Below are 24443 nucleotides of genomic sequence, written 5' to 3' on the forward strand. Positions count from 1 at the left end.
GAACCCCATTAAAATGCCTGATTGAGAAAGTGCAATGGCTGCCAGCAGAGTTTACTGTTTGATCTAGCCAACACCTGATGATAGGTTACTGACGTCTCTTGGAGCATTTACTACAAAGGGCTTACATCTGTGAATATGTAGCTATTACAACTTAGACGTGTCCTTCTCAAGGACCTGAGAGCCATTCCTTTGAAATGTAATCATCAAGAAGGGCAGGGTCTCTGTCTCTCAGGCTCTGTGCGAGGGAAGAATCCTAACCTCGAAAATTGCCAGCTAGCAGACACAGCTGGTCTAATCACAATTACACTGACCAATGCTTTGTAATTTTTCACTTGTCTGCCTCTGAGTCCCGCTCTCCCTGCTCCCTCTTTCTCCCTTTAAAACCCCTAATCACCTCTGCACAAATCAGAATGGAGCTCAGCCCACGCCCCTACTGTCCGTAGTTTCAGAATAACATCTGTTTTCACTACTTAACTAATGTCTGGTTTTGTTTATCTTTGAGAACTGCCATTCCAATTTTTCTATATATCATTCTTGTGCATTTTTTAAAAGCACATACATTCTATAAAAATGTATATTGTGCTGCCTATTTTTAAAGCCAAATATAAATGACACCATACTTTACCTACCCTTCCGCAATGTTTTGTTCATTTAACATCATATTTTCCAGATTAATCCATATTGTTACATGTGGCTCTACTTCATCAGCATTAGGTCCAGGGCTTACAAAAGCATTTCCCTAGGTCCATCTTCCTGAACCCTGTGCTCAGCCCTAGGCCCAGGGATGGTCAAGGGGAAACCAAAAGCCGGTGCTTTGCTGGTGATGGTAGACACCGAGCTCGGATGTGGAGGCGGAGGAGTCCACCCACGTGGAGTGAAGGGGCAGTAGGGTGGGAAGAGAAGAAACTTGGCAGCTCTCCCTGCTTGGAAATCCAGAGTTCTAGAATTCTAAATTTGGACTTGCCCTTCTATGTTGTTAGAAAGATATGTTTATAAAGGTGGGAGGCTAGAACATATTTCCGTTACTGTTTAGCTTTAAAAAAAAAAAAAAACTTTTAAAGTATTCAAACATAAAGTACGTGGCCTCCATTTGTACTTCTGACCGCGCCCCACAAACAGGGGTGAGCGTGCCTTTTCCTTACATCCCACTCTTCTCTCAAACACAGCTGTTGCACTAGGAAACGGCCCAAATGTGGCTACGCTCCTATCTCCACCCTCCCTGTAGAATTCCCCCCTCCCCTCGCCTCTCCACTATTTAAGACAGTCAAACTTGATTTTAAGCAGGACGCCAAGACGCAAAGAAGACGCTAACTGGACGCCAAGAAGCGACCCTCTCAAGGGCCTCCTACTGGGACGCACGCCCTCGCCAAGCCCCGCCCACTGCTCCCGGCCCGGTCCCCGCGGCATCCTGGGACATGTAGTCTTTGGATGGGGCAGCGGCTCTCCACGTCTCCTCCTCCAAGTTACCTTTCGCCCTCGGGACGTCGTGACGTTGCGTTCTTCGCGTTGTCGCCTCTTCCCTCTTCCTTTCCCTCTCCAGAAGCTCAGTCCCAGACTTCCGAGGACCTTTTACGACGTTGGGTCTGAGTCGGCCTCGGCGCCGGGTCCACTTTTCGGCAAAGTGACGTGGACGTCAACAGCAATGGCGGAAGGAGAAGAGGTCCTGCCGCTGCCAACGTCGGGGGGCGACGGCTGGTGAGTGAAAGCCCCGGGCTGCTTTGCACTGCCTTTCTATTCTGCCTTGTCACCACCTTGCGGGTCCCCGCGGCACCGGCAGGCGCCGGCATGGAACGGGAAGACCCGTCCTCGAAGTCCGACGCCCTGCCCCGCCCCCTCTGCCTACTGGCTCTCCTCTGCCAGCCCAGTCCTGCCCAAGGGGCTAAGCCCGGACTCGATGGGAGAGGGGTGTCGTCCAGCTGCTGGGTCTCAGTTCGGCCCTCCCGGTTCATCCGCCGGTTTCCAAACTGTGCTGGAGAAGGGTGGCTTCAGGGTTGGGTTTGGCCGGAATTCCTGGCCCGGGGAGTCAGAATAGGCTGGTGAGGAAGGAAGATTCGCGGATGCAGATCACAGGCACTGGAATACCATTTGAAGAAAAGACCCTTGAAATGACCACCGCGACCTCTGCCTGAGGGTTCAGAGGTTGAGAGGTTCACCCAGGGAGGATGCCTCCCACATAATTCAGACATTTTTTGTGCTAGGTTTTATTTCTCGTTTCGTGTTCCAATAGTTAACACCCTTCGTCTCTTGCACACAAGTCGTCTTTTCCCTTCCTACCACTTTCCTCACAGCTCGATTTCAGAGATTTGGTTGCGATATAAGACACTGTTCTTGCTTTACTCAAGCCTTTGTATGTTTACCTGGTCTATTCTCAGGGTTGTGGGAGGATCTCGGACAATTTTTGGTAGACTTTAGTCACCCAGTGTCGTTAACCTCTGGGAAAGTCTCCTACTTTTGAATTAATTGATCTTCACAATACACTTTTAGGGACAGCAATGTAAAAAAAAAAGTGGAACCTTTAGAGGCTTGTAGAATTTTTACAATTGATGTAAGTGTATTGACTGCTGGTATTAGTTTTAGATCTGCTTGTTCATCATATGTGTACAGCTCACTGGCACTCTAATTATAATCCAGGACATTTGTAGACATGGAGTTTAATTCCTCAGGAAGAAATGGAAATCGGTGAAAGGGATAGATAATATAGTAATTGAGAAGTTCAAGTCTCAATTAGCAGACATCTCGCATCACCTTAGTACATGCACTCTCCAAGGTGTAGGATGAAAATTTATGTGACCTAGATGTAGTTTCTTTTCTCGATTTGCTTATCTTGGAGTTGGGGAGCTGTAATAGGAACACTCAGTAGGAAGGTAAAATTCCTCTGGTTCTTTGGGAAGAAAAGTGATATGAAAGTTCAGGGAGACAGAAACCATGTCCACTTGGAGTCATTGGGGAAAGCTTTACGGGGCTGGAGGTGTTTGAATTAGGCCTTGAAGAATGAGTAGGATCTAGACCAGCACTGTCCAATAGAAGTGTAACGTGTACCACACATGCAATTTAAATTTTCTAGTAGCCACATTAAAAAGAAACAGGTGAAATTAATTTTAATTATCTATTTTATTTAATTGAATATATCCAAAATATTATTTCAACATGTAATCATTGTTAAAAAAAAGCAATACTGTTACATCTTTTTTGTACCAAGTCTTAAAATTCGATGTGTATTTTACATTTATCATACATCTCTGTCTGGTTTAGCCACATTTCAAATGTTAAATAGCCACACATGGCTGGTGGCTAACATGCAGGGTCAGATTAACAGAGCAGAAAGTTCTCTATGAAGTAATAGCATGAGCAAGGACATAGGCAAGAAAACTAATGATTTGTCTGGAGCGTAAGGACTAGAACATCATGAAATTTGCTGTTTTGGAAGAGTGAATTTGTTGTATTATAAACTGGCTGTAATAGCTGATTGAAGGCCACAAGGGGAAGTGTTTCTAGAGCTAAGGTGCCTTTAAGTTCTTAGGTTAGGAGGATTGTGAGCAGGTGTCTGGTTCACAGGGGCAAGGACCATGGAGTGAATGGTTGCTAGAGGTAGTATTTGTTCTCTCTGGCATTTCTGTATCTTTGGTGAGGCTTCCCATTTTTCTCTTTTTATTTTCACGAGTGGAGGAACCCTGAGTGTTCTCTGATTTTTATTCTCCCTCCATTCTCTTCTAATCTTTTTCTCTACTCACTCCACGCACTGGTCCCCTAGAAGTGAGTTTGAATAGAGTCAGAAAAGATTCGAATTTGGAGCCACAAGTTCAGTGAAGCCTCTGTTCTTAGAGTGCTTGTTAATTGGGTTGTTATAGAATGGAGAGGCTTTATTCTTTTTTTTAAAAAAATGCTGTGACATTTTTATTGTAATTTTTTTAGATAGAAATTTTTGTGAAATATATATCTCATTGCCTAACCAAACTCATCTTAATGATTTAAGGTCATTCAGTTTACAAATGTAAGTGTATAAAAATAAAACTAGGGCTTCCCTGGTGGCGCAGTGGTTGAGAGTCCTCCTGCCGATGCAGGGGACACGGGTTCGTGCCCTGGTCCGGGAAGATCCCACATGCCGCGGAGTGGCTGGGCCCGTGAGCCATGGCCGCTGGGCCTAAGCGTCTGGAGCCTGTGCTCCGAGGAGGGAGGGGCCACAGTGGCGAGAGGCCCGCGTGCCGCATAAATAAATAAATAAATAAATAAAACTAGGTCCCTGTCCTCAAGGAATTTGTGGACTAGTTAGAGGAGACACATTTAAGAACATCAATAACTGTTATATTTCTGTAACACACTGACACCTTTTGGGCCTATTTAGGCAGAAAGGGTAGATTGTTTCTGTTTAAATGGTCCCCTATAGCCATCCCTTTTTGAGATTGCTTTTTATTAGTTTTTCCTGTTTTCTTTCTTTGTTGTCAGTGGTATCTCCCAGTTTGTTCCTGACCTGTGAAGGTAAGTAACTGAACTTGTTAAATTATCTATTCATTTGTAAAAAGGCTCAGGATGGGGCCTGAAGAGCTTAAAAGTACAAGATGTCACTTTTACTTATTTACAGTTTTTCAGTTATGTTCTAGCTCAGTGTTTCTCAAAACTTAAATGTGCATTGGGGTTACCTGGAGAGCGTGTTAAAATGCAGATTCTGATTCAGTAGATTTGCTTGGGACCCGAGATTCCATATTTCTGACTGACCAGCTACTGGGTGATGGCATTTCTGGTTCATGAACCATACTCTGGTTATCAAGGTTCTAGGTAATGTGTATCTCCGAATGAGTTGGTCAGAGGAATATCTGTATGTATGTTATCTCTCTGTATGTTATAGTGTATCACCTAATACATTATACTATATATATCACATAATTATAGTATAATTTATCTGACTACATGATTTATCATTGCTCTTTAGCTAGTGAACTTCTCATGGGCAGTGCTGATGGCAGGTGGCTCAGTAAATGTTTATTGTCTGAATGTGTGTATGAATGAATACAGACTTTTGTAAAATCATGTGCAGTAATATACCAAGCTGTCAATTCATATAAATTTTCTGACTGCATTGTTTTTGTGAGCTGTGTAATTGTCTGCTGGTGTAATGCTCATTTTTTATGGAAAACCAGGGTTATCAGAAACTGTGTCAGCTCTCAAACTTTCTGAAATTGCATCCATATAAGCTCAGAGGGCATGGAGAAATCCTTGTAAAAATGTTTACAGTTTGAAATGATTTAAGTTTAATTAAAAAGTTAGTATAAGCTACAGGTTTGAAAATAAAAGAAATGTTAAATTATTACAGTCTAAAGATTGGTCATTATTCTTCTTGGTATTGAAGAAACCAGCTTTGAAATTGAGGCTTTCATTTTCTGAGGCTTTCTTTCTGAAATAACTCCTTAAGATCTAAAGTCACGATTAAAAAAAATTTTCTCTTTGGTGTACACATTGATTGTACAACAACTGTTGGTATTCTGATTTTGCTTAGTTAAAATTTTTTGTACAACTTTTCTTAAATTGTTGCTAAACTTCTATTAAAATTGTAGAAATATCAGTTCCATAAAGAAGCTTCTATTGTTGTAATTTGAAATGCGAATAGGAATTGTTTTGAGAATAATGGGGTCTTTTTCAAAGTTTTGTGCACTTTGTGAATAGTACTCTCAGTGCTTTCCATTTCATAAGCATTGAAATAGAGATTTAAAGGGTCACTTAGGGAGCAGGTGATTGCAATTTCAGACATGATAAAATCAATAAAGAAATACATTTAATATGAAAGAGAATGTAACCCATTGCTTAAGAAGAATATTGGTAGCTTGTAGTTCTAGCAAGACTAGATATTACCTTACAAAAAATGAAGAGAAAATGAACCTTACTGGCTGAAATTAGGAGTTTTTAAGTGACAACTGTTTGATATTGTAAACTGTAAGTAGAGGGTAGACAAAAATTAGAAATTAAGACTTATTTTGTTTATAGTATTTACATTAATGTTATTATTATAATTCAGATTTTACTGTTTTTAGAGGTAATTCCTAAATAATAATTCACTTTTAGGATTTTGTTCCTGTGGATGTTTTAATATCCACAGGTAAGAGTTAGTAATTGGTTTTTGCACGCTAAAGAAATGTATTCAATTAATTTATTTCTATTTATTTGTCCTCACTGCTGAGAATACAGGTGCATTCCCTATCTGAGTATAGTGAGGCAGTTCAGGTGATTCTGGAGCGCGAGTTAAGTGTACTGCGATACACAGCCAACTCATGAGTAGGTGTCTTCTGAACAGAATTGATAAAGTATGCTTGGCAAATCTTTTCTGCTGCTTATGGTGAAATGTGGATTCCACTTGGTATAAACCAAAGGCAGTGCCCCCCCGCCCCGCCCCATGTATCAAAAAGCAAAATAGAGGCAAAGCATTCCTAATTCATTCAGTAAACATTAACTAAATACTGGTTATATTCAGGCTGCTATGTAGTGTTGTAGAAAAAATTTGAAACATTTAAAAACAGAACTGTGCATTGTTCTGACATTCTTGGGCACTTCAGTTTTTCATCATTTTAGCCCTAGGAATAGATACATGAAGATATCTTCTGAAGATACTTAAGTACTTGTGTTGTGGGAAATTACATGCTTTAGCAGAGTAGAATAGGATTATACAGCTTGAAAAGGGACAATGCTTGAAATGACTTATTTAGGTATTGAGAATTACACATGGAAAACAAATCAGTCCCATATGTTAGGTTCATAAGAGCAAATTGTTGTTTGTGGAAATGCAAGAGCAGTAAGAGCCAATTAAAAAAAAAACCTATTCCTGAAATTCAATGTATATTTGTTTTTAAGAGTCTGTCTTACCTTTTGACCTGAGTCGAGAAAATGATGACTAATTAAATAATTTGTTTCACATCTTCCTTCTTCTCCAAGGTTAAAGGAGGTTTTTCTTATCCCTAAGCTGACATAGCATTTCGTAGTTGGGTGAGAATGCTGTAGCGTGTGCTTTCCTTACTTTAAAGCAGTTGTTACATAAAACTAGTTGCTGTGGTGGTATTTAATAATTTCACTAAGAAGATATAAGAAAATACTATGTTTACGTAGAGCTTTTATCTTTTGTATACTATCTTATTTTGGCTCTTAGAACAATTCTATGCAGAAGGGAAATTATGAATTATTGTCCTTTCCTTGTTAGAGATGAGAGAACAGGCATAGGGAGGTTAGACAATAGACCCAGTGAGTGGAAAATCTGGAACTTAAACTCATGGCTCTTTAAGCCCTGTGCTCTTTCTAAAGTTGATTGTGTGTACAGTGTATAGTTCACAAATACTTTAACAGACAGCTAGAGAGAACCCAGTTGAAAATATGCTAATCCTATACCCAATCAACCATGTGTTTTGAAACATACAATATGCAAAGTGTGCTTTGTTGAACATATGGTGTGTATTTTCTGTGGCACTTTACAAGGCTTTAAGGATATGCATAAGCTGTGAAACACATTATTTTTCTTGCATCCACAGGAAGGGACAATTCATGAGTGATATGGTGGGATATGATACAGAGCGTTATATACTATAACGTTATATCTCTATGGTTTTCATAATGTGTCCTCATATCTCTTGCCAAAAATCACTTAAATAGATTAGTTTTTTATCTTAAGATATTATGGTTACAGGGACTTCCCTGGTGGAGCAGTGGTTAAGAATCCGCCTGCCAATGCAGGGGACACGGGTTCGAGCCCTGGTCCGGGATGATCCCACATGCCGCAGGGCAGCTAAGCCCGTGCGCCACAACTACTGAGCCTGTGCTCTAGAGCCTGCGTGCCCTAGAGCCTGTGCTCTGCAACAAGAGGGGCCACTGCAAGGAGAAGCCCATGCACCACAACGAAGAGTAGCCCCCACTTGCTGCAACTAGAGAAAGCCCGCGTGCAGCAATGAAGACCCAACCCAGCCAAAAATAAATAAATTAATTAATTAAAAAAGATATTATGGTTACAGATATCATCTAGATTATATATATAATATGTTATATATTTAAATGTATTTATGTAATAAGTTATATATTAAATATATGTAAATATATAAGTAATACAATTATATGTATCATTTATGGAAGTAAAATTATAATTTTTGATTTACTTATTTAGTTTGTGAGAGCACAGTAGTGGTATTTAATTAGAACATGTAAACAGTTACACAGTTTTAATAACTCTCACCTCAGTAATTTTTTCATTGTTTTTATTCAGTGATGTAGGAGAAATAAGAAACTTGCTTTTAAAATCGCTTCCTTGTGGTTATTGTCCCTCTAAAGAGTTTCTGGTCTCTGTTTTGAAGTATAAAAGTGACGCATAGAAGGATGTATTCATCTCATATGGGTGTGCAGTTGAATACCAAACATTCTTGAGCTTATTTAGTAGATTCCATTTAGATTTAACCACTGACATGAAAATAAATGAGAGCCTATTTTATTGAATAAGTTGTCACTAATGTTGGAATTCAGGTTTAAAAAATAAATCCGTTATGTATTTCTTTGCCGAACTATGATCTCCATTGGTAAAGTGCCTTTGGAAAGAATTGCCCAAATGTTGCAAATATTGTCACCTCATTTGCAATAATTGTTCCTTTATCTTCCAAAATGATGGTTTCAAGAAAAGGAATATTGGGGGTATTTCTTTTCTCATTACATTTTGAGTAAAGTGGAAATTTGTAATAGAAACAGGTAATTTGCTGTTTTGTGTTGACTTGTGCTGTTTTCATCCCATTCTTTCTTTGAGGCAAAAGGTATACACTATTTTCAGTTTCCAGATAAACTAGTGCTTTGGTTGGGGGGTGAGGGGAAAGACGCTGATGCATTTCTTTTTGCCTTAAAAGTGCTAGAAAGTCACCTTATATGTATAGAAAAGAACAGTGTGTTGGGGACTTTTTATTTTGAGGAAGCATGGAAGAGGAAAAGGATTTAGAACACTCTCTAAAGTTAACTACTCATTAGTAGAGAGATATTCTTCCATTTTGTAAGCCAAGTCTTACAGAAAATGCATTGCAACATTACACATATGGTAAAGTTATAAGCAGCTTTTTTTTTAAATGCTTACACAAAAATTCCTGAGTTTTTTCTTAGCAGAAGAAGGTATACCATTGGTGCAATTTGATCTATGTGGATTATGGATCAGAAATAAGTTTATGAAAATTTAAAGCATCTGGTCCATTTGTACTGTAGTTAATTTTAGTAGTTTACAGAGCAGTCTGTGATCACTGTCTCCTTTGCCTATTGCACAGTGCTGAAATATTGTAGCTATCATGTTTGTTTGTCATCTCAAGCCAAGAGGACTAGATTTAGCACCTTCTTTACTTGGCCAAGATCCTAGTTAAACACAAATTCTGCAGAGGATTACAGTGTTTGATAGGGGAATCTCCCAAAGCTTCTTTTGTGGATCTGATCCTGATACATAGTTTCACTATTTTTTTTTTCAAGCTGGTGGATGGGGTGTTTTTCCCCTTGGCATTCAAATATACATTTTGTTAAAATACTGTAACAGTGTGTCTGACAAGAATCCAGATAACTTCAAGATTTTGCAGTTAACAAATTGTGCTCTCATGGACTGTAAGGTGTCATGGTCATTTCCAAATGTGCCATAATACTATTTGCTGTTAGAATGCTTTGATAATTTGAGATTGGTATTTTAAAATAAGTTGCATAATACATATTATGGTCAACTCCATCCATATCTACTGTACAAGCAAATCTGTAACGAAGTTCTGGTATTTCCATTTCGAACAAATGTCACACAAAATATTCAGGAACAAAGTAAGGAGTTTTGGTTTGGTAGTAATTTGTAACAAGTGTGCTAACAATAGTAGCAAAATAAGTTCAGACAAAGCTTTGGTGCTGATGTCTCATGACCTGGGCATTAAGAAATAACCAGAAGTCTGATGGCACAAATTAAGTCATGAAACCACAACTCAACATGTGCAGCTTGTCACTGTTACACAATTTGCTGGTGCTCAGGACTAGTTAGCTGGCTATTTTTGAGTTTTAAATAATTGATCAGAAGCTTGTGCCTGGGTATAATGTGTATACATGAGCAAGCTGGCCTGTCATTGTTTACTCTGTGCTCATCAGCGGTTTACATTCTAAACAAATTGGAATGAACTACAGCTCAAAAAGAGCCGCTCCCATCTCTGTTCAATGGGATTAGATAATAGGACCTGGGCTAAAACCTTGGAGGAGCCAGCTAGACTGTAAGCTACATGAGAGCACCGGCTTTGTTTACTGCTAGATCTTCAGTGCCTCACACAGTGGCTAGCATGTAGTAGGTGCTTCAATACATATTTATTGAAGATTTGAAAAAAGAATACTTTTGTTAGGGAGGAAAGAATTCAGAGCATGGGTTAGAGAGAGTTACAGAAGTACTGCAAACTGAAGGCAGAGTGTTTTAATGAGAGAGTCTAACTTTGTAGAGTATGTGAAGAAGATGAGGACCAGGAACGATGACTAATGACTCCTTGGAGCAGTTTTATTAGAGCAATGGAGGGTTTGAGTGAATGAGAAGAGACGACGTGGAGGCAAGTGGAGACTACAGTTTGAGGGCGTTGAACTGTAAAGGGAAAGAGAGAGATGACTTTTTGAAAGGGAGGTCACATGTAGGACCTTTTGAATAAGCAAATGTGGAAATATTGGGGGAAAGGAGAATAATCATAGGCTATATTGTTCTTTATATATTTGAATGCTAGGAATACTTTCAGTGAAGAGTTCTGAGTCCATTTTATCTCTTGGCTCTGTTTAATACAGTAACCCCTCTGTATCCTTGAGTTCCATATACAGGAGTGTAGAACCTGTAGTTTTGGAACCCGGGAATACAGAAGGCCGACTGTACTATGGCATTTTATATAAGGGATTTGAGCATCTTTGGGTTTTTGGTATCTGCAGCGGGTCCTGGAATCAATCTCCAACCGATACGGAGGGATGACTATACTACTGCTAGCAGTCAGAGGTTTGAACAATATCCTTTGCAGTAGAAATAACACATTTAAGATGTTTACACAGCAGGTGTTGGGCTTTTATTGATTTCCCCTGTAATGCGGTTTTTGTATTTTTCTTGTAATCACATAATAATGTATCTTAGATCCTGACCATTTTAAGACACAAAATTAATTTTTTAAAAAATTGGTAATTTGGGTTTTCTCTAGTTTCTCTGTACTCTGCATTTAAGGTTAGGTGATTATGTATATTCTAGGTCCCAAGTGGTCTTTTTTTTTTTTTTTTTTTGGTACTCGGGCCCCTCAGTGTTGTGGCCTCTCCCGTTGCGGAGCACAGGCTTCGGACGCGCAGGCTCAGCGGCCATGGCTCACGGGCCCAGCTGCTCCGCGGCATGTGGCATATTCCCGGACCGGGGCACGAACCCGCATTCCCTGCATCGCCAGGTGGACTCTCAACCACTGCGCCACCAGGGAAGCCCCTAAGTGGTCTTTTTGAACTACTATAATCTTTGATTTTTTAAATAATTACAGGAAAGGATTGGATTTTAAAGAATTTTGAAAACTAGTGAAGTTGACTTAGCTTACTTGGTAGACTGAGAAGCTTGATGAATTAAAACGATTCGTTTCCAATCCAGAAAACATTCTGTCCTAAGTGTTTTAGCAATTTATCTCAGTATGCTTGTGGGTGACAAGAGTCTATTTTGAAGTTGAATAGGCTATGGGAAGTCATACAGGCCATCTAATAAGTTGCTGGGAATGATTGCTAATTGCTTAATTCTAGGGCTCCTTCATTATTTCATATGTATGCTTTCTATTAAAAAAATTATTGAGTGCTTACTTTGCCTTTAAAGATTTAATCTTGACTAAATGAAGAGTTACTTAGTATTCCTACATGCATGTTTTCGCTTGTCTTCTAATTTTAGTTTTTTCCACATTTTACTGTTGTCTCATTTGTGCCTCAGGATTTGTGTCACATGTACCCAGCAGTGGTTCATGTGAACAGCAACTCACTGTCTGACACACTTCTTTTTGGGGAAACAGTGAATCTTCAATGCCTGTGGAGTCTTGTATGGAGACGGTCCTGAAAAAGAAAGTTGGAAAGGACAAATTCAGGCAAGGTGTAGTCATTAAGATGGAATGAAAGAGGAGTGGGAGTGATAGTCTAGTAGAACAGGAGATAATTCATGTGCTGTATAAATACTCTCCACCTCTTTTGATTGGATGGTATCTGATACTATCCCTGTTTTACAGGTGAAGAAACCGAGTTTGTATCTTAGATCACACGGCTGTTAAAATTGTATAGAATCTGATGTCATGTTTTCTGATTTTAAATTTTATATTATTTTCTCTGTAACACATTGTTTCTAAGCCTTTATATTCTTAATTTTTGATGCTTTTGCTGTTGAGCTGCCATGGCAACTGTTTAGGAGTCTGTTCCTTTCCCACACCGGTAGTTAGCAAGTAGTATCAATTTGAGAAGTTAAAGAGGCAAGGCAAGCTGTTATCCCCTTAACAATGCTAAGGTGTGGCTTGGACCCTTCCTAGTGATACACTCCCTTCATTGAAGTAGTAAATGAGGGTTGACACAAAAGCTTCCTCTTAAAGCCCTAAATTAAAGAGTCTGTAAACTATTTCTAATGAAGTTACTTTTTTGAGATGTAATTTATGAATCATAAAAATACATCCATTTAAAGTGTACAGTTCACTGGTTTTAGTATATTCCCAGAGTTAAGCAGTCATCACCATGATCTAAGTTTAGAGTGTTTTCATTACCCCCAAAGAAACCCCATACCCATTAGCATCCGTCTTATTCCCCTGTCACCCCAGGTCATAATGATCTACTTTCTATCTCTATACATTTGCCTATTTTGGACATTTCATGTGAACAAAATCATACATATGTGGCCTTTGTGTCTGATTTCTTTCACTGAGCATAATTTTCAAGGCTCACACGTGTTGCATGTTATCAACACTTCATTCCTTTCTATTGCTTAGTATTCCAGTGTATGAATACACATTTTATTTATTCATCAGATGATGGACATTTGGATTGTTTCTACTTTTTTGGCTATTATGAATATGAATAATATAGTACTGTTATAAATACTCTTTAGAAGTTTTTTGTTGTTGCCTTTTTTAATGTGATAAGACATACATAACATAAAATTTGCCATTTTAACATGTACAATTAAGTGACATTAAATACATTTACAATGTTGTGCAACCATCACCAATGTCTATTTCCAGAATTTTTGATCATCCCAAACAGAAACTCTCTACCTAATAAATAATAGCTCCCCATTGCCCCCTACCTCCAGCCTCTATTCTACTTTTTGTCTTTATGAATTTACCTATTTTAGGTACCTCATATAAGTGGAATCATACACTGTTTGCCCTTTTGTGACTTTTTTCCCCCACTTAGCATTTGTCTTCAGAGTTCATTCATGTTGTAGCATGTGTCAGAATTTCCTTCCTTTTTAAGGCTAACATTCCATTGTATATATATATGTACCACATTTTGTTTATCCATTCATACGTCAATGAATATTTGGGTTGTTTCTACTTTTATGGCTGTTGTGAATAATACTGCTGTGAACATGGATGTACAAATACCTGTTTGAATCCTTGCTTTCAGTTCTTTTGGGTATATACCCTGAAGTGGAATTGCTAAGTAATATGGTAAATCTGCGTTCAACTTTTTAAAGAACTGCCAAACTTTTCCACAGTTGGCTGTACCATTTTTCATTCCCACTAGCTAGCAATGCACAAGAATTCTAATTTCTCCATATTTTTCCCCCTCCCCCCCTTTTTTTTTGATACTAGCCATCCTAATGGATGTGTTGTATAGTATCTCATTGTGGTTTATGTACAAGTTTTTGTGTGGTGTATGTATTGTATTCTCTCCTGTGTATGTATACCTAGGAGTAGAATTGCTGTGTCATATTGCAACTTTAACATTTTGAGGATCTGTCAAACCAATTTCAAAAATAGCTGAACCATTTTACATTCCTACCAGCAATGTATGAAGGTTCCAGTTTCTATTATGACTTTTTGGTATTAGCCATCCTTGTGAGTGTGAAGTGGCATCTCCTTTGTGGGTTTTCCTTTTTCTCATTGTGGTTTTGATTTGAGTTTCCCTAATGGCTAATGATGATGTGTGTCTTTTTATGTACTTATTGGCTATTTGTGTATCTTTTTTTTTCTAAAGAAACATGAGTAGTTTTTATTTATTTATTAATTCATTCATTCACTTAGGCTGCGTTGGGTTTTTGTTGCTGTGCGCGGGCCTTCTCTAGTTGCAGCGAGCAGGGGCTACTCTTCGTTACGGTGCCCGGGCTTCTCATTGCAGTGGCTTCTCTTGTTGTGGAACACGGGCTCTAGGCACAAGAGCTTCAGTAGTTGTGGCACGCGGGCTCAGTAGTTGTGGCTCGTGGGCTCCAGAGCGCAGGCTTAGTAGTTGTGGCGCATGGGCTTAGTTGTTCCGCGGCATGTGGGATCTTCCCGGACCAGGGATTGAACCCGTGTCCCCCGCATTGGCAGGCGGATTCTTAACCACTGCGCCACCAGGGAAGCCCCTGTGTATCTTTATTTTGGAGAAAGGAGAGTCGTCAGGTGCTTTGGAAAGGTCAAATTAAGGTAAATATTTGATTATTAGGAAGGAGCATAGGGAGAGTGGTCCCTCTGGAGTTGTGGGTGTCAGAGAAGGAGGAGGAATGATTGGGTGCGTAAGAGGAGGAGTTGAGTGGAAGATGAGGGAGAAGTGGTGACATATATTGTCAAGAATACTTTCAGAAAGCTTTGCTGGGAAAGGAACAACCAAGAGTTTGGTTACCTACATGAAAGGAAAGTTTGGAGGAGTTTTTGTGGTTGTCATTATTGATGTTGTTTCTAATAGCAATACTTGAGTATATGGCTCAGAGGAAAGAGCCAGTGGAGAAAGAGAAGTGGAAGATAGGAGAGAGGGGGATAATGGTGGCACATGGCTCTAGAGGAGTTGGGGTGGGGCGGGGTGGGGGAGGGAGGGATGAGGGAGATAAGACCCAGGTGAAGTTATCAGTCTTGGACTAGAGAAAGGACACCTAGACATCTGTGCATATAGGGAAGAAGGAAATGATGTCTGGGATAATAAGTTACTTATGCTTGGTTTTGGAGAGCGGCTGAGATCAAAGGGAAGAGAAGCCTGCTGTCCTATATTTTCTCTTTGGAGTCAGAAGTAATGTCACTTGAGGTAAAGTGGGCTGGGTAGGGAGTCTGAAGAAAGTAAATAGAAGATTTTTAGGTAACATTGATGCCTAGAAGAAATAGATGGTGGTGAATATATGATAGCATCATGAAGTTGTCTTAATTTCTTTTCCCATGAAGTCCTCAGTGAGCAGAGTATAGGAACAAAGAAAGTAGAACTGGTTAGATTATCCCATTGTTAGGAGTTTGCAGCTTTCTGAATGTGGCAGGAAGACAAAGGAGTGAAGTTCAGGGTGCTAAGAATGTGCTTGAAGTCTTAGGCCATGGAATTAATACTGAGGACATAAAGTGAAGCCACATGAAAGTTCTTATAGCAAGTCTGTGCCACCCTTCCACCCTCTACTTTTAACTCCTTACACAGGAAGCATGGGGAGGATATCCCTTCTCCAAAATTAATTTTCTTCCATGCTCAAAAATAGAAAAAAATATTTTTACATCTTTCACCTTCCTTCCAAGTTTATCATATATTTAAACTTTTAGAAATTTTGTTGTCAGTATGGGTTGCACTTATTTTTTTTTACACTTTCAGTATTCAGTATGAGAGAACTAAAATAAATTAATATATGTATGTTACATATGCCACATTGTTTTCTTCTTACTGATTATGTGAAATAGTCTTAAGTAGTAGATACTTAATACTTTAAGCAAGGACATATATGTTTGAGGTGAGAATTATTATCATCTTTTTTCTCCTTGCAAATATTTGTGCATTTTCGAGGATACAGATAATAATCCCCCCTAAAACAAAACAAAACAAAACAAAATAAATAAAAATTCCCCTGTAAGTAAACCACTAGAAATAAACTTTTTAAATATCCTTCCCCATGTGTATGGGAAAGACTGGGTGGGGAGTGGGAATAATGTACTTTTTCTTTTAAACATGTATGCTTGGATGTTAATTTTATTTTATTTTTTTAGTTATTTCTGAGATATACATTTTAAAGTAATAACTAGAATTATGACTTATAACATTATACCTTCCACTCCACCATCTTGGTTCCTCCCTGGATGTTAATTTTAAAATTTTTTCTTAAAAACTTAATACATGTCCTTAATATCATAAACAGTTTCCATTTTATTAATTGTTTTTTAGGATTTTAAACTGTTGCTTAGTATTCCGTTTGCTGATTTAAATCAATTCCTCATTTTAGGACAATTTACATTGTGTGTAGTTTTTCATAGTTAAAATAAGCACTGCTTTGAACATGCCTGTAGCTGACTCACTTTACTCATTCTTAATTATTGCTTGGTGAAAGGTATATATGTTAAAAAGGAATCCATAAATGTTATTTAAATTATTCAAAAAGTACATACAAATATAATATGTATTATAAGTATACTCAAGCTGTACTGACTGATGCTATGTGAGAAGTGAAAGTTTCCTTCCTATTTCATTTCTCTGAAGTACCCACCTTTCACGATTTTGTTTTTTGTTCAAATGGATACTATCACAATTCTAAATAATATTTGATGCCTGCATTACCTAACTTTTAACATTAAAGAATATTGCTTATTGAATAATTCTTGAGGGAATTTGTGCTAAGGATAAGTGGGAAAAGATTAGCACAAGGAAAATTTAGAAAGTACATAAATACCAAACAGTAGGGGGACAGCCAAATCAATTACTCAGCCATTAAAAATCTTATTTTTTAAGAGTATTGAATGACTCAGAGAAATGTGTATGATATTTTTATGAGTGAATCCTGCAGAGCATAAAATTATATATTCAATATAAGGACTTACCTGGTAGTCCAGCGGGTAAGATTCCAAACTCCCAATGCAGGGGGCTCGGGTTCGATCCCTGGTCGGGGAACTAGATCCCTCACACATGCTGCAACTAAGAATTCCACATGCCGCAACTAAAGATCCTGCATGCCACAACTAAGACCTGGTGCAGCCATAATAGATAAATAAATAAACAAATATTTTTAAAAATACGCTTATTAAAAATATACATATATTCAATATAACAGTTTTTATGTGTATATATGTTTCTGTACACACACACATACACTTACACACATACATATATATGAAGAACTGAAAAGTTATTTACGGAATGTTAATCTTATGGTAATAGAATTGTGGTTGTTTCTGGTTTTTTTTTTTTTACTTTTAATTGGAGTACGGTTGATTTACAATGTTTTGTTAGTTTCAGGTGTACAGCAAAGTGAATCAGTTACGCACATAGATATATCCACTCATTTTTAGATTATTTTCCCATATAGGCCATTACAGAGTATTGAGTGGAGTTCCCTGTGCTTTACAGTAGGTCCTTTTTAGTTATCTATTTTATATATAGTAGTGTGTATATGTTAATCCCAACCTCCCAATTTATCCCTCCCCCCCCCCGACTTGTGGTTGGTTTTTAAATTTTTTATACATTGACCAAATTCTCTAAAATGACTTTTAAAAATGGGATAATATCATTAAAATAAAGTAATATAAAGATAGTGTATTGATTTTTGTTTGACTGTTTTACCGAAAAAGGCCACAATAGAAAATATAAGTGCCATATAGACCAGTTAGCTGTTCAGAATTAGAAAAAGCCATTTTAGAGCCACATACTTCCCTCCAAGCCTTACTCCTTCACTCATAAATACTGGTCACAAGGAGTGCAGTTCCTTATGAAAATGACTGAACAAAAATCTCACCAAGATAGTAAAGAAAGCAGAAAATTTATCCTCAGAAGCATTTTCACATTTTAAAGAGAGGCAGTATTTTAATGCATTTATTTACTTGGTTTAACTTAAACTTAGAAATAAATTATTTGGGGCTTCCCTGGTGGCACAGTGATTGAGAGTCCGCCTGCTGATGCAGGGGACACGGGTTCGTGCCCTGGTCCGGGAAGATCCCACATGCCGCGGAGCGGCTGGGCCCGTGAGCCGTGGCCACTGAGCCTGCGCGTCCAGAGCCTGTGCTCCTCAACGGGAGAGGCCACAACAGTGAGAGGCCCGCATACTGCAAATAAATAAATAAATAAATAAATAATTTGACTGTGTGATCCCTAAATTATTTTGAAATTCCATGTAAAGAAATCCCATAGTAACATGCTATCCCAAGTTCTTTATTAATAATAACACCATTAACTTTATAATGGTGAAATATATTTGTAAGAATCTTAAGGTCCCTTACATGTTTTTAGTTATCTTTTTTTGTAATATAATTTAAATACAAGAAAACGCACCAATTTTAAGGGTACAGTTTGATGAGTTTTACCCAGCGTGTACAATCATGTAGCCAGCACTGCACTTCCATCACCCCAAAAAGTTCCCTGTACTGCTTCGTAGTCAGTCCCTTTTCCTACCCCCGGCCCTGGAAACCACTAATCTGTTTCTATCCCTACAGTTCAGCCTTTTGTAAAATTTCAGTTAAATGGAACCATTCAGTATATACTAGTCTTTTGTTCTAGCTTTTTTCACTAAAAACATAATGCTTTTGAGATTCATCCATGTTGTTACATATAGTTTCTGCCTTTGAAATTCAGAGTAGTATTCCATTTTATACTACAATTTGTTTTTCCAATGATGAGTGTGATGGGCATATGTATTTTTCCATTTGGGGGCTGTTATAAACAAAGTTGCTATGAATATTCATATATAAGTCCTTGTGTGAATATATACTTTTGTTTTTCTTAGGTAAATATCTAGAAGTTGAATGGCTGGGTTGAATGGAAAAAATTATGTTTAACTTTATAAGAAACTGCTGAACTGGATACCAAGTTCAGTTCCATTTTTCATGCCCCCCAACTGTATATGAGAGTTGCAGTTTCGCCCTACAATAAATAACATTTGGTGCTGTTAGTCTTTCAGTTTTTCTGGTGGGAATATAGTGCTATCTCATTATGGGTTTGATTTTTATTTTACTTTCCTAATGACTAATGATGTTGAGCTGCTTTTCGTGTACTTATTTGCCGTTCATATGTCTTCTTTTGTGAAGTGTCTGTTCAAATTACTTGCCCATTTTTTGTTAATCAGGCTTTTGTCTTACTATTAATGTTACTCAAAGTGGGAGTGTGGCTGCTCCCTGCTCTGAAGCCAATAAAGAGGCGTGGTGGAAAGGAAGCTTTGTTTTATTTGGGGGGCCAGCAGAAGGGGGTGGGGGGTGGACTCCTGCCCATAGGCCAACTCCCACCCACTGACAGTCAGTGGGCAAGAGCTTTTATAGGTGAAAAGAGGGGACTACATGCAGAAACAGCATAGTCAGCTCTGACAGTCACCTTGAAATTGGACATGTGGTGGTCTGATCAGCGTCATTTTGTTTGTTTTAAGTACAATTAATCTTCAGTTCCAGGGTCGGTTTGTTCCCGTTTCTTTGAGGCCAGTTCTCAGAATTGTGGCAGCTTATGTCATGGCTGCAGTCTGGTCGTCAAGTAGTTAACTTCTTCCACCTGGTGGGGGTTTTAGTATCTATAAGACAGCTCACAGGATATGGCTCAGAATACTATCTGTAGCCCTTAAAGAGGAACTAAAGGTCCTTGACTATGCTTAGTGACTAAACTATTATTATTTAGTTTGTTGGACTGTTTTCCTTTGTTTCTGCATTTTCTCACTTCTCTGATTAAACTTATTCTTTGGCTGAAGTTTTTCCACACACAAAAGGCTGGCTGAGGACATGGGGGCAAGGACCATAAGGTCCTGTTCCGTTTCATTAAGTTGTAAGCATTTGGTGTATTTTTTGGACACAGTCCTTTATCAGAAATTTTACGTTTTTTTCTCTCAATCTATGGCATGTCCTTTCCTTGTTTTTCTTTTCAAGAGAAGTTTCTAATTTTAATGAAATCTAATTCATCAGTTTTTCCTTTTATGGATCATCCTTTTGGTACATATCTAAGAACTCCTTTGTAACCAAGGTTACAAAGATTTTCTCCTATGTTTTTCTTTCTAAAAGTTTTATAGTGTTGTTCTTGCTTTCAGATCTGAGACCTGCACCATGCCTGCCTCTTGTCTGTGCTAATTTGAGATCCTTTCTCACTCTTCCCATTTGGTTCTTTACTTCCTTTTCTGCCTGTTTCTGGCTTTGCACACCTTCTGATCAGAATATATCCTGTTGCCTTTTCTGGGGACTCTGAGTTCCAGTCCTGTCCCATTTCTTCCTGGAGGTCAAAATACATTGGAAATCCCCTTTGATTTTGTTACGATAAGAAAAAGTCAATTTTTTTAAATGAATTATTTGTTTTCTAATGCTGATCCTGCCTTTTAAAAAAAATTTTATTTTTTAAAGTTTTTGGCTGCATTGGGTCTTCGTTGCTGCACACGGGCTTTCTCTAGTTGCAGTGTGCAGGCTTCTCATTGCAGTGGCTTCTCTCGTTGTGGAGCACAGGCTCTAAGCACGCGGGCTCAGTAGTTGTGACACGTGGGCTCCAGAGCACAGGCTCAGCAGTTGTGGCGCACGGGCTTAGTTTCTCCGCGGCATGTAGGATCTTCCTGGACCAGGGATTGAACCTGTGTACCCTGCATTGGCAGGCGGATTCTTAACCACCGCACCACCAGGGAAGTCCCAAAAAGTCAGTTTTAATTTAAAAGTCAGCTATTGGATTCTCTTTGGTTTTCTATATAAATGATTTTACTTAGAAATAATAATTATATATTTCATTTCATTTAGTCTACTTATATTTGTTTGTCTTACTGCATTGGTCAGGTATCTGGTAATAACGTTGGTAAGTAGAAGCAACACAGGCATTCTTGTCTTGTTCCCAGTCTTAACAGGAATGAGTTTCAAGTTTTGTTTTTTCCATTAAAAATGACATCTGCAATAGGTTTTTAGGAGAAAGCCTTTAAAAAGCTAAAAAAATTCCCTATTTCAAGTTTTCTAAGAGTTGATTCCATCTGGAGAAGAAAAAACTTAACTTTATTAAATGCTTTTCTTTATCATTGATCACCCAATCTCTCATTCTTTGCCATTAATGTGGTAAATTACAGTGAAAGATTTTTTTTAAACACTGAAACTTCCTTTCACTTTTATGATTAATTCAACTTAGTCACATGGTACTATTTTTTAATACGTTGCTAGATTTGAATTCTTTGCGTTTTTCAATGTTATAAGTCAAGTTGGCCAATATTTTTTACCTGTTTTTTGTTTTCAAAATTAAACTTAATGGCTTGGCTTTTTTCTTTGTTCTGTAAGAAGTTTTATGAACAAGGATTTTCTGTTCCTTGAGAATTAAATAGAACTTGCTTGTCAAAAAAAAAAGTCAGCTGTTGTTCAGTAATAATAACAACAGTAATAGTATTCGTGGCTTCTATTTATTGAAGAATTATTATGTGCCAAGTATTGCACTGAATGCTTTGTGTTCAGAAATTTGTTTAAGTGTTAACTGATCTAATATAGGCACTGCTTCTATATATGTTACTTGCTTATGATTACATGGCTATTGAGTTGGGCCAATATTGGATCTCAGATCTGACTCTAAAGCCTGGATTCATGAATTTTTTTTAAAGATTTATTTATTTTATTTTTGGCTGCATCGGGTCTTAGTTGCGCTGCGCGGGCTTTTTGTTGTGGTGCACAGGCTTCTCTGTAGCTGTGGCGTGCAGGTTTTCTCTCTCTAGTCGTGGCACGCAGGCTCCAGGGTGCGTGGGCTCTGTAGTTGTGGTGCGTGGGCTTAGTTGCCCTGCATCGTGTGAGATCTTAGTTCCCTGACCAGGGATTGAACCCGCGTCCCCTGTGTTGCAAGGCGGATTCTTTACCACTGGACCACCAGGGAAGTCCCATGAACTGTTTTGGTATACTGAATATAGTTGAATTTTTAAAATTATGGTAGAATAGATACATAAAACTTATCATTTTAAACTTTTAAGTTTACAGTTCAGTAGTGTTAACTATATTCCCATTGTTGTGCAGCTAATCTCCAGAACTCTTCTTCTCTTGTAAAACTGAAACTCTATACCCATTAAACACAAACTCCTCATTCCCCCACTGCCTCCAGTCCCCAGCAGCCGCCATTCTGCTTTCTGTCTCTATGAATTTGAGTATTCTAGGTGCTCATATAAGTGGAATTGTACATCATTTGTCTTTTTGTGACTGGCTTATTTCATTTTGCATAATGTCTTCAAGATTCATCCATGTTGAAGCACATGTCAGAATATCCTTTTCTAAGGCTGTATGATATTCCATTGTGTGTGTGTGTGTGTGTGTGTATATATGTATACATGCATACATACATGTATATGTATACACACACACCCTATTTTGTTTATCTGTTTATCCATCAAAGGGTATTTAAGTTGCATCCACCTTTGGCTATTATGAATAATGCTGTTATGAACATGAGTGTACAGATAATCTGTTTAAGTTTCTGCTTTCACTTCTCTTGGGTATATATCCAGAAGTGGAATTGCTGGAGCATATGGTAGTTCTATTTTTAAATTTTTTTGAGGAATAGCCATACTATTTTCCAAAGTGGCTACACCATTTTACATTCCCACCAACAGTGCATGGAGTTGCAGTTTCTCCACATCCTCACCAACATTTATTTTGTTTTTTCATTCTTTTTTAAAATAATAGCCATCCTAATGGGTGTGAAGTTTTAATAGACTTGATTTTTAAATTCTTCCAGACTTTCTTGGGAAGAATGAATAATTAATAAGTATTATGTATGCATCATACACTTAACCAATTGAATTATTGATATTAATGTTCAAAATTATGAGACAGTCATGGATTTCCCTGGTGGTGCACTGGTTAAGAATCCGCCTGCTAATGCTAATGCAGGGGACACAGGTTCGATCCCTGGTCCTGGAAGATCCCACATGCCGCGGAGCAACTAAGCCTGTGTGCCACAGGTATTGAAGGCCGTGTGCTCTAGGGCCCATGCTCGGCAACAAAAGAAGCCACCGCAATGAGAAGCCTGCGCACCGCAACAAAGAGTAGCCCCCGCTCACCACAACTAGAGAAAGCCCACACACAGCAACGGAAACCCAACGCAGCCAAAAATAAAATTAAAAACAAAAAAGAGACAGTCATAATAGCCACAAAGTTGAAACAAATCAAATGTCCATTAAGTGATGAATAGATAAAATATAGTACATTCAATGAAATATTTTTTGGCAATAAATAGCATGTGCTGGTACATGCTACAACATTGAAAACATTATGCTAAGTGAGAGAAACCAGACATAAAGACCATGTATGTATGGTTTTATATATAAAATATCCAGAATAGATAAATGTATAGAGACAGAGAGTAAATCAGTGGTTGCTAGGCTCTGAGAGGTGGGTATAGGGGAATTCAGAATGGCTGATAATGAATATGGATTTTAAGTGCAGAAAGATATGTAAAAAAATTTTAGGCAATGGACTGTCTTGTTTTCATCTCCTATTTGGAGTGTGTACAGTTAAACTTTGCAAACATTTTGAAATTATAGGGAAGAGAAGTGTTTAGAACATGATTAGGAAGAAAACAGAATTTAGAAAAAAGTGTAATATATAGTTAGTTTTTCCCAGTGGCAGATTTTCTGTAACTTTTTAAGTTTTAGGAACACAACGTATAGTATAATCTAGTTGCTTTTAAAAATTAAAACTTTAAATATGATTCAATGTACAGCTTATTTGGAAAATAATTACAAAACTTCAAATTGAATTTATTAATCCTAGAAGCATTTAGAAATGAATGCTTAATTTGGTAGTGTTTGAAAATTCATGTCCCCTCACCCCCTTAACTTGCATTGTGCAAATGCTTCAGTGTGCTAGAAGTTACTCACCATTTGGTTGAGGAAGAAAAATCTAATTCAGTTGCTAACTTAAATATAATCATTAAAATAATTCATATAAATTTAGTCGCATTGTTTGCCTTGCTGTGATTAGCAGATCGGGTTACAGTGCTTAGATTAGGTGATTTTGCCACAGAACATCAGGTATGGAGAAATTCCATTAGGATTTATTTAAGTTTTGAAAATATGTCATTGATAGATCATTGACAGAAACCTATACTATTTTTTTAAATTAATTAATTTATTTGTTTTTATTTTTGGCTGTGTTGTGTCTTCGTTGCTGTGCATGGCCTTTCTCTAGTTGACGCAAGCGGGAGCTACTCCTCGTTGTGGTGGGCGGGCTTGTCATTGTCATGGCTTCTCTTGTTGCAGAGCATGAGCTCTAGAGCCCAGGCTCAGCAGCTGCGGTGCACGGGCCCACCCAGCTGCTCTTCGGCATGTGGGATTCTCCCAGGCCAGGGATCGAACCCGTGTCCCCTGCATTGGTAGGTGGATTCTTAACCACTGCGCCACCAGGGAAGTGCTATAC

The 24443-nt window shown here is 38.2% G+C and overlaps 1 protein-coding gene across 2 annotated transcripts in view; it reads left to right on the forward strand.

The window, feature by feature from the left end:
• Positions 1-1454: 1454 nt before the first annotated feature.
• The window catches only part of TBC1D23 (TBC1 domain family member 23), a 63704-nt gene continuing 40715 nt past the window's right edge, over positions 1455-24443 (forward strand). Inside the window, exon 1 of one of the 2 annotated variants that reach the window (XM_029213792.1) lies at positions 1455-1695. In XM_029213792.1, the coding sequence (XP_029069625.1) occupies positions 1643-1695 (53 nt within the window). In that variant the 5' untranslated portion in view covers positions 1455-1642. The remainder of the gene's footprint in view (positions 1696-24443) is intronic. The other variant, XM_029213791.1, reaches the window with a different exon arrangement.

Source organism: Monodon monoceros, unplaced genomic scaffold (genome assembly GCF_005190385.1).
Source record: "Monodon monoceros isolate NGI ecotype Baffin Bay Population unplaced genomic scaffold, NGI_Narwhal_1 Super_Scaffold_11, whole genome shotgun sequence".
In the NCBI taxonomy this organism is placed as follows: Eukaryota; Metazoa; Chordata; class Mammalia; order Artiodactyla; family Monodontidae; genus Monodon; species Monodon monoceros.